General features: G+C 31.8%; 1 protein-coding gene across 2 annotated transcripts; it reads right to left on the bottom strand.

Annotated features, from left to right (window-relative positions):
• Positions 1-2843: 2843 nt before the first annotated feature.
• LOC110032619 (protein NSP-INTERACTING KINASE 1-like) lies at positions 2844-7146 on the bottom strand. 2 transcript variants are annotated; one of them, XM_020736292.1, is made up of 11 exons: positions 6740-7146; positions 6523-6655; positions 6353-6424; positions 6122-6265; positions 5945-6016; positions 5784-5843; positions 5383-5480; positions 4944-5093; positions 4474-4824; positions 3938-4317; positions 2844-3587 (listed from the first exon to the last, which is right to left on the bottom strand). In XM_020736292.1, exons 1-11 carry the CDS (start codon positions 6840-6842, stop codon positions 3267-3269), a joined length of 1884 nt encoding a protein of 627 aa, XP_020591951.1. In that variant the 5' UTR covers positions 6843-7146; the 3' UTR covers positions 2844-3266. The 2 variants fall into 2 exon arrangements, with proteins under 2 accessions (XP_020591951.1, XP_020591952.1); XM_020736293.1 differs by having other exon boundaries at positions 5945-5998.
• Between the last annotated feature and the right edge of the window lie 3089 nt (positions 7147-10235).

Raw genomic sequence — 10235 nt, 5'->3', positions numbered from 1 at the left:
ATTAAATATTATAAATTATAACGAAGTAATTTTTATACACTGTTTTTTTAGAAAAGTTTTTATTTTAATTTATTTAAAAAATTAATTATTTTAATAATTTTATATTATAACAAGTTAATCTCGAGCTGAAAACGAAGCCAACACGAATATGAATAAATTTTTCGAGAGTCATTTCGAATATGAGCTAATTTTGAATGAGTCAAACACGAGCCTAGTCTGAGCTCGCTCATGCTCGGAGCTCAGACTAGGCTCGTTTACAACCCTAATGATATATGCATATATTTGTTTGCAAGTTCATATATATATATATATATAATTTAAGGATTGGTTGACGGGCGGAACCGCCAACCAATCCCTTAGGTCTTCGCCAGCATCGCTTGGTAGCGTGAGACAGGACCACATAAGCCAACCCATTCGAGGACCTTCTCCTTTTAGGCAACAGTCGTCAGAGACGGGATTCGAACTCCAAAATATATATATATTTATGTTAATATTTAACTCAAAAAGCCCCCCTTTTAACTTTTTAACTAAAATTATATATGTATGACTGAAAGCCTCTTGATTAGTTTAAGCAGCGAAGCTAGACATCTCGACCAAATAAAATTTCTCGAGAGATCCATTAACTTAATAAATTAGATCGCCCCATTACCATGCTGACTGACTAAGTACAGATGTGAAAATTCTAAGGAAAAATAAGCATGAGAAAAGTTAGCAATACAATATATTGATATGATAAAATAAGGATGTCTTATAATTCAAGTATGAAAAATAGATGCATATTTTCATATCTAATATGTATCATAACTTGTCAAATAGAACAAGTTTCTCAATAACTCATAGGGAGCTCATCTCACTTATATCTTAGGGAATTCACCCATTTTAGTTAGTTTGCTTGGAGTGTGAGGCAATTTTCTTAACCACTAGAAACGTAGCATAGTAGCCAAATGCTAGATATTGACTATGGAGAAACTCTTTACCAAATGTAACTTAGTTAAATAAAGGATTAATATAGTTAACCTAAGAATTGAAGACCATGGGATCTCAACCTGGGTAAAATTAAAAATTTATGGCAGTTACACCCTATAGAAGTGATAGAGATTTCAGACAAGGGGTGGTTTGAACTTAACAATATTACCTATATTTCCTTTTAAATGAGATACATTAGAGAGAAATCCAATCTAATCCTATACATGAGATAAAATTCTTTATAAAAAACTGAGTTCAATGACAACATTTGGGGAACTTGCTCCATAAGACGACTTCACCTTTAATTAAACCGATCAAACAACAGAATAAAAAATATATGATTGAGCTCATAAGTTGCAAGACTACTCTATGAAGACGAGTATAAATGCCCACAAAATAAATTCTTATGGGTATAGCCAAAGTATACATAGAACGGTTCAATACATATTATATAAGAACCGAGGATAGTTAGCACTTAGTTAAAGCCACTCGTATTTTACTTAAAAAAATTCTTTTTGAAGAAATAGAAATTGATGAAAGGGTATATTGATAATAAAAATATATTAACTTATCTCGTGTTGATCGAGTACATAGTTAGGCTAATGATAGAAATTTTTTAATTCATCCAAAGTTTAAGTTATTTTATTACGTAGAAAAATAATAATAATAATGTCATTCTCTTATTCTTTTCATAGTAGTCTTTCAAAAATGCAAGAGAATTGAATGATTGAAATGCCTAATACTGGGTTCATGGTATGAAACATGGCTACTAAACCAAATTAATTCTCCTAGTTGATCAATTGGGACTTAAGAGATCAACTCTCCCATGAGACCAACTTCCCCAAGAAGATCAACTCTCCCAACATAACAAATCAATAGGAAACCAACAAACCCAATGATTGAGCTAGCGGATAGGGTTGAAGTGAAAAGTTTGAGAATAGTTATGAGGAACAGTTACCAATACAAGTCAGTACCAAGATAATATTAATTACAACATTCATATTAGAAGAAGACAAATGATAGATCAATGCTCTCTTTGGATTAATGTATAATATAGAGTTTATTGTAATGTATAAGCCAAACCTAGTATAAATAGGGTTGATCACTAAAATACAATAGTTGGATCCTGGTATATTGAAAGACTCCTTTATATATGAAGCTCTCCTTGTTCTTTGGTCCCAAAATTTTCTTTGTTCGGCTCTTTTCTTGTTGTCGTGAACCCACAGACCAATCAAAATCCAACAATATACAGAATTTTTATTATCAAATATTAGGACAACATATCAACTCAATTTCATCTTCTTCTTATAATCTTTTTGGGCTTTCAAACTACCAACTACTAGACTTAACTAAAAAGTGCATAGTTTTGAAAATTTATATGGCCCAACCATAGTTTTTCAGACTAGACCAACCCTACAGATAAATGAAACAAAATGCTTAACTACCACTCTACAAGGATCTTACAACTTAGCTTAATTCTTTAATTACAAAGTTATTTAATTAAATTTAGCATTATGTTAATTTATTATAAAGAAGAAGACAAGAGACACTAGAGTTCCAATGTGAAACTTTAGAAACTAGAAAAAATCAGAGAGCTTGGCTAAAATGAAATCTTCTACTATATAAGTAAAATTATATAGTTATATTTTCCTCTCTATTAAAGAAGATAAGATTATAAATTGATGAACTCAAGTTTAAACACCCATAAATATAGAAGAGCTTTAAATAGTAGCAGGACAGTGATGCTGATTCGATTATGACATGCTTATTCTAGATAATTAAAATTATAGAATGAAATATTTTACCTCAGTTCCAAATGATTTATCATGTAAACGGAAAGCATCTGCACATCCAAACATGGTTTAGAAAACAATTACAGACCCAAACATGAAACAAAAACTATAGATATTACATGAAATATTTTCACAAACCAGAAGATAATTACACATCAAACATTTAAGAGGCCAAAAATGAAATCAGAACAAAAAAGTAACATAAAACCAAACATATAAATAATATAAAACCTCACAATTTGAAATGCCAGTCTCCAAAGAATTTTCTGTTGCAAGGCTCTCTAATCAAACTAAGCGGCTTAGCCCTCTCTACTTTCTGTAAAGGAGAATTGCATCAAGCAACATGATAATTCAATATGTTTCCTTCTTTGATTAAAAGGATGTTATGTTTCCTTATGCTATCTTCTCTTCACTCATCAACTGAAATATTTGCACAGAATCAAAAACTATTGTTCCAATCCTTTCCAACATCACCAGACCCCCATTTCAGTCATGACTAGCTTTTCGTCATCTCGGTCCTGAGAGCTCCATTTCCTGAACCAGCAAAGTGGAGTCGTCGGTGAGGTCGGAAAACCGTTCGGAAGAAGACAACTCCAGCATCTTGAACCGGTTAGGATCAGATCTTTGCGAGGCCTCCCACCGCTCAGCAAGGCCATCACCCTCGAGCATCCTGACCACCTCAGACATTTTCGGACGGTGACGGGGAAGAAATTGTGTGCACAATAATGCCACCTGGACCATCTCTTCGAGCTCGATTCGATCACAGCTGTTATTCAAATCCTTGTCTATGAGCAGTTCAAGATTCTTCTCTTGATTGAGCTTTTTAACCTGGATGTATGTCATAAGCTTTTAGTTTAAATTGTTCAAACCAAACATTGTCTAAGGAAATTCTGAGTAAATCATTATAAAAGTGACTTGCCTTATGCATTTTCATTTTTGCATTTTACCAATATCTATCTGCTAAAGATTGAATATTTCACTAAGTGCCAGAAAAAAGTTGATATAGCAAATAACTTGCTCATATTAATGTACAAGTAGTCTTTCTAATATTTAATATTTCAAAAATAAGTCTCAAACACATGTAAAGACTTATTCTTGTATATTTGCAAATTTCACATGGAGAACACTATAAGAAGTTATTTTTTTTCAGTATTTCTGTCACATTAAAGTATACTTACCCAATCAAGCATGGCTCCTTTCTGGTTTGCCACCTTTCCAAATTCAAGGGCTCTTTGACCAGTTATCAATTCAAGTAAGAGGATACCAAAACCAAACACATCAGTCTTCTCAGAGGACTGGCCTGTGGAGAGGTACTCAGGAGCAATGTGGCCGACTGTGCCTCGCACAGCTGTGGTGACATGAGAGTCCTGGTGATCCAGAAGCTTTGCGAGGCCGAAATCTCCGACCACCGCCTCACAGTCTTCGTCAAGCAATATGTTTGCTGCCTTCACATCCCTGTGAATTATCTTGGGATCACACTGCTCATGTAGATACAAGAGTCCTCTTCCAGCTCCTAGAGCTATTTTCTTTCTTGTGCCCCAGTTCAGTGCTGGTTTCACTACGATTCATGTGCAAATATGCAATGATTTCATTGATTTACTTGCCAGTATTTATGACAACGATGCACAGGCAATAAAATTCGTCTTATTACTTAACACTTGACTCATTTAGTTAAAAATGTGATCTTAATGAAAATATTGAAGTCATAAATTACCTTTTAGTCTTGAAGCAAGACTACCATTAGACATGTAGGGGTAAACAAGAAGCCTTTCAGTGGGAGTGACGCAGAAACCATACAGCTTCAATAGATTCCTATGAACAGCTAAACTTATCATCTCAACCTCAGTCCGAAACTGAATCTCTCCGCCTGCAGCATTTCCATCTTTTAACCTCTTCACAGCCACAAAACTTCCATCCTGGAGCTGGCCTCTATAGACATTTCCAAATCCTCCTTTTCCCAATATGTTCTTGCTATTAAAGTTATTTGTGGCAATCTGAAGCTCCCTGAATTGAAACATTTTCAAATTTCCAAGGCCGGCCTCATCGTTTCGCTCGGTTCGTTGATCTACATGAAATCATTTGAAGAAAATATTTTGTTCAAGCCAATAAATGATGAGTGGAGCATTATGTGAAGTGTTTGGATGCTAAATTTATTGTGTTTAGTTTGATGAATTCTATGCTCACCATTCACATCAAAGAATATTTGCTGTTGGCATTTATGCCTCCACCATAGAAAATGCCCCAATGCTAGAATAATCAAAGATATTAATCCACAGCTAAGCCCAAATGCAAGAACAACTTTGTGACCTTTGGACCTTCCTGGTTTTGAAGAAACTAAAAAAAAAGAAAATTGTAAATGTGAAGCTAGCATCAGAATGAGAGCATATCTTTCCTTTTTAAGAAACAGAAAAATATTCTCAATTTTAAACAGATAAGTTCTACCCAACTGCAGCACTAGAATAAAATAAAAAAAACAATTAAGTTTTGACAGAATCATAATTATGCATAATTACTTGACAGTGTTTAGTTTTAGAAGTATCTAGTGATATAAAAAAAGAGCAAAATTAAGTTGAGCAAGCCAAAATCACAATAATAATCATGTGGAAAAGAGAAATTTGAGTACATTGTGAATTATTGAGATTGAAGGAAATTGGCGTGGGCATCATTCCGTAGCATTCTTTCTCTGAACCAGATGCACAGATGAGAGGATTCCCCACTATGCTAAAGCAGAAAAAGAGAAACATAAAGTGAGGGTAAGCTTTGTTGTTTATTATTTACTATTTTTTGGAAAGTACAAAGTCATGACATGCAAAGAATCTTATCATCACATTGTGAATTATCACACCAAATTTTTTGTGCAAAATTTTTTTTTTGCAGTTCATAGAAAATAAGAAATAAAGTGGAAAATTTAAATTTTATTTATTAAAAATTGTGGACAGACTGGAGTCTAATATAAAAATGCATTCGGTTTAGATGATTAAAATTATCTCAAAATCTAAACTTTGATTCTGAATCATGACTTACTTGAATGTCCTTGCAGGGAACTTTGGTATTGGACCACTCAAATTGTTATATGACAAGTCCCTGAAAATATTGAAAACTCTTTGAAAAAACCGTAAAATCTGCAGTATTATACCGCATGCCACTATTGAAATGATTCTAAAAGGAAAAGCAATAGGCCTTACAGGAAGGATAGCTCTGTGATGTTATCTAATTTCTGAGGGAATGGCCCATAAAAACTGTTATTGTTTAGCCTCCTTAAAATATATCGACATATGGGTATGTGTCAAGAGAACAATTAATTAAGTTGGAGAGAGCAAAAATCTCATCTTTCAGAACAGGATTTTTTACAGCAATCTTACAGGTATTGAAGGCTTCTTAGCTCTCCAAGTGATGTTGGGATTTCACCAGAGAGGTTATTGCAGGAGAGATCCAAGGTGCGAAGCATCACCAGTTTCCCAATCTCTTCAGGAATGGATCCTGAGATCTCATTGTTCTGCAACAGCCTGAAAGAAGCATTTTTTACCTGAATTCTTGCAGCTGAAACCAAATTCAATACTGATTAAACAATTCATCTCAATTTGAAAACTTACACTATCTCGAGGTTAGTCAAATTCCCTATGCTTGAAGAAAGGGAACCAGAGAGACTCTGACTTGGTGTTCCTCTGTCAAAATTTTGTCAGGAGAAGAAGAGCTAATACTAACAAAATATAGAAAGAGAAGAATAAGATGATAGAAAATTTTAAGATTTAACAGAATTTACAGGCCAATGACAAGGTTCTCAGATGAACAAGTGACCATTGTCCAGCTACATGGATCAACTGAGTCCTTATCCCAATTTTGAAGAACACCATGAGGATCTTTCAAGGAAGCCTTAATGCCCATCAAAGCTTGCACTGACACAAAGAAGAAATCTATATAAAAAAAAAAAAAACAAAAGCAAATCAAATGCATGAAACTCATGTTCATTTAAATGATACCTTCAAAGTTAACTCCTTTGGGGGATAGCAGAGCAGTTGCAGACACCAAAGACCACAGGAAGACCAGCAAAAACAACCCATCTTTTTCCTCCTTCACTCCCATTAGCTTGTATGAGCACCCAACCTTATAAGCTGCTGCAACTGCTCTTTAATGGTCTTTGGAGCCTACAAGGACTTTTTAATGGAGTTCGGTGAGCATTTATCTCATTCCTCATTTCTCTTCAATTCTGCGGATTGGATGGATGCCTGTGCTCAGTCACCCTCATGCTTCAGATGCCTGACAAAAAACCCAGACTCCGCTGCATGCTGCTTATAAGTATGCCCGTGTAAAGTGCAAGGAGAATGCGGAGGATGAGATAGCAAATATGCCTGCCACTAGATTTAGGCACTAGAAATGAGTAATTACATAAAACACTCTGAAATGCTTGTGATTTGGCATTAGTGTATATATATATATATATATATATATATATGCATATCACTTTTTTAGTATATAAGGAAATATATAATAGTTAAAAAAAGAATTTCAGTCGCTTTTAATTTTATTTTCAATTTAAACTTGATGTATAATATCCTATAAATGTCTTAAGAAATATTTATTAGATGCTACATGTTACTATGAGAGTGTAAACAAAAATAAAATTGAATAAATTGTAATCAAATTTTGCTTCACATGTAGTACATTTTAAGTCTCTTTTGATAGTATTTTCCTACTTGTAAACATGACTATAATATTCTATTAAAATCATAAAAAATGATGTTGGAATTGTTAAATTTTTTGAAGAAAATCACTTTTAACTTTGGGACTATGTTTGCACATTTATGTTCATTTAACTTTTTAGTTAAAATAAAAAATTCTCTAGACTTTCAGTCCAATTTTGAGGAAAGAAGTTACAAAGAGTTAATTATATCCAATTTTGAGGAAAGAAGTTACAAAGAGTTAATTACAATTTTGAGGAAAGAAGTGACTCGTGAATAATTTTAGAGAAATTTAGAAAAATACTCATATAATTTGGGCAAGAAATAAAATGGTAATAAACAAATCAAGTTTGCACTCCCTAAGATAAATCTTTAACTTATGAAATTTTATTCAAGGGTAGGGTAGTCATCCACACCCTCTAACTAGGGATAATGATGGAAAGAAAATATAAATCCTTCATAAATTTACCCTACTCCCTCAAAATAATTATGTAATTGTAGGATTGATCTAAAGCTCTTGAAGTGTTCTGCAAGGAAAGCAAAATCTACATCTTTTGTAAACTTTCAGTCTCTTTTAATTTTACTTTTTATTTAAACATGATGTATAAAATTTTATAAATATTTTAAGAAATACTTAATAGATTTTACATGTTATTACAAGCATGTAAATAATTATAAACTTAAACTTAAAGTTAAAAAAACTATAACCCAATTTTGATTCACATGCAGCAAAAATTTAGTCACTTTTTTTACTATTTTTAAAATTTTTCTCCTTGTAAACTTGACTTGTAATATACTATTATATCAAAAAAAAAAAAAAAGGTGTTGACATGGCAAAAAAATTTGGAAAAAAAATCACTTTTAGCTTGGATTGTATGCGGCAAAATGAGGCCCATTTAATATATTGAGTTAAAATTAGAATTTGATTAGCTTTGAGTATATGTTTGAGAAAAGAAATTTGGTTCAAATCATGTTTTGAGCGTAGACTGACTCACAAAAATTTTATAAAAGTTTAGAAACATACATGATAAAAAGAATAACAAATGAAATGGAAATTAATAAATGAAGTATGCTAAGCCTAGGTAAATCTCAGCATGTGAAGTTTTATCCAAAGGCAGGGTAGTGATCCCCTACCTCTAATTAGGGATAGGGATAGAAAGCAAATTCAAATCCCTTGAAGTTAATTTTACCCGAGTCCCTCAACATAATTGAGTATTTTTAAGATTGATTAAAAGCCCTTGAACTGTTCTACACTAGAAAACATAAGTGAATGATGTGGTGATATGTGCTACCCAAATAATCAAGCATAGAGTAGGCTATGTTGGTGAGATGGTTACAAATGCTAAAGCTATAACCATCCCACCACAATAAAAAAATGTGTCTTCTCTAGGTGGAGAAAAACCTTGCACAAGTTTCACCCTTGCTCATTACAACTCCTTAATATTTTATGATTGTGGTGAATGACAATGTTAAAATTCATGAGATAAGCAAAAGTTCTATAGCCATGCCCCTTCGATTTGAAAAGCTATAAGAACTAAATTCAACATTGGGAGACAGTGTTCTATTTTGATTTAAATGCCTACTCACTTTTTCTCTTTACAACTACTAGCTCATAATAGTAGAAGAGAGAGTTATAAGATCACTTTAAGAGATCTCTCACAACTATGGGAAGACACTACAACTTTGTTCTTTAGATCCGAAGGCTACAATGCATGTAATGTATAGTAAAGCTTCAAATGCAGGCTTTATATTTTAAGGGCAAAGAGAGTTTTCCAAGGGTTATTATGTCATGAACCAACCAAATCAAAATATTATATTAAGACAATCCATACTATTTCAAGGTTATATAATCAATTAGGTACCCAAAGTCATTAATAATTTTGTTCAAGTAATTCATGTATTAAATTATTTAAGGAGGTCAAGAAGTTAAGCTTAGAAACATAAGTTAGGTTTGGTTTGTCTTAGAAAACGCATAAGATGTTTTGCACATATTCGATTTAAGAATTTTAATAGGATCAAAAAATTTAAAAAATTAATAATTTTTATCGCAAATGATATTGCTAAATAAAAAATTAATTAAACCATTTCTTGTTTTGATTGTTAAGCTTTAATATTACTATCTCAATTAATTTCTTCTTATATTGCAATAATTAATATGAAAAAGTTTAACGTAGATAATTTCATAAAATACTTTATAATTTTCAACAAACTCCATGCAAAATCATATAATGACTTTTAATAGTTAATTATGTGAAATAAGTCATTTTCAAGATTAATCTATTACTCATTTAATTGAACACTTCAATATAAATTCATTGAATAAACCTTTAGCTAATTGTTCAATCATTTAACTTCATTAAATTACTTTCATTTAATGACATCAAAATTGTTATATAAATATATTTGTTCATAAAAAATTATATATATAAATATATATACTTATATATTCTAAAAATCATAATTTATTCATTATAAAAATTAATTAAGTTACACCAAAAAATTGCTTAATCCATCTTTGGTTCAATTTTAATCTAATGTTTGCCATATTTTTAATTCATTTAAGATGCAAATCAGGTTTAGTTCACTCATTAATTCAAATATACTTTGAATATTTTAGATAAACAATTCTATATCAATTAAATAATTCTCCTTTCAATCTTTTCAAGCAAAATCTTCCTTATATGTGGTTGGAAAAAAATTTCGCATTATGAACTTGCTATAAGTTTGCTTAGTTTAATTTCTAGTCAGCTCTTAATATTTTATATATTAAAGTTTGAATATACATATAGAGAATTCT

Source organism: Phalaenopsis equestris, unplaced genomic scaffold, assembly GCF_001263595.1.
Source record: "Phalaenopsis equestris unplaced genomic scaffold, ASM126359v1 Scaffold000985, whole genome shotgun sequence".
NCBI lineage: Eukaryota > Viridiplantae > Streptophyta > Magnoliopsida > Asparagales > Orchidaceae > Phalaenopsis > Phalaenopsis equestris.
Note: the sequence above shows the minus strand (reverse complement) of the source record. Positions and strands in the feature narration are given on the sequence as shown.

Excerpts from the sequence above, each read along its gene's own strand:
- LOC110032619 (XM_020736292.1), bottom strand. The coding sequence starts at position 6,842 with ATGGGAGTGAAGGAGGAAAAAGATGGGTTGTTTTTGCTGGTCTTCCTG. Across the intron at positions 6,656-6,739 it reads CAAAGGAGTTAACTTTGAAG|TGCAAGCTTTGATGGGCATT; the intron begins GTATCATTTAAA and ends TCTTTGTGTCAG. Across the intron at positions 5,094-5,382 it reads CAATCTCAATAATTCACAAT|TTTCTTCAAAACCAGGAAGG; the intron begins GTACTCAAATTT and ends CTTTTTTTTTAG.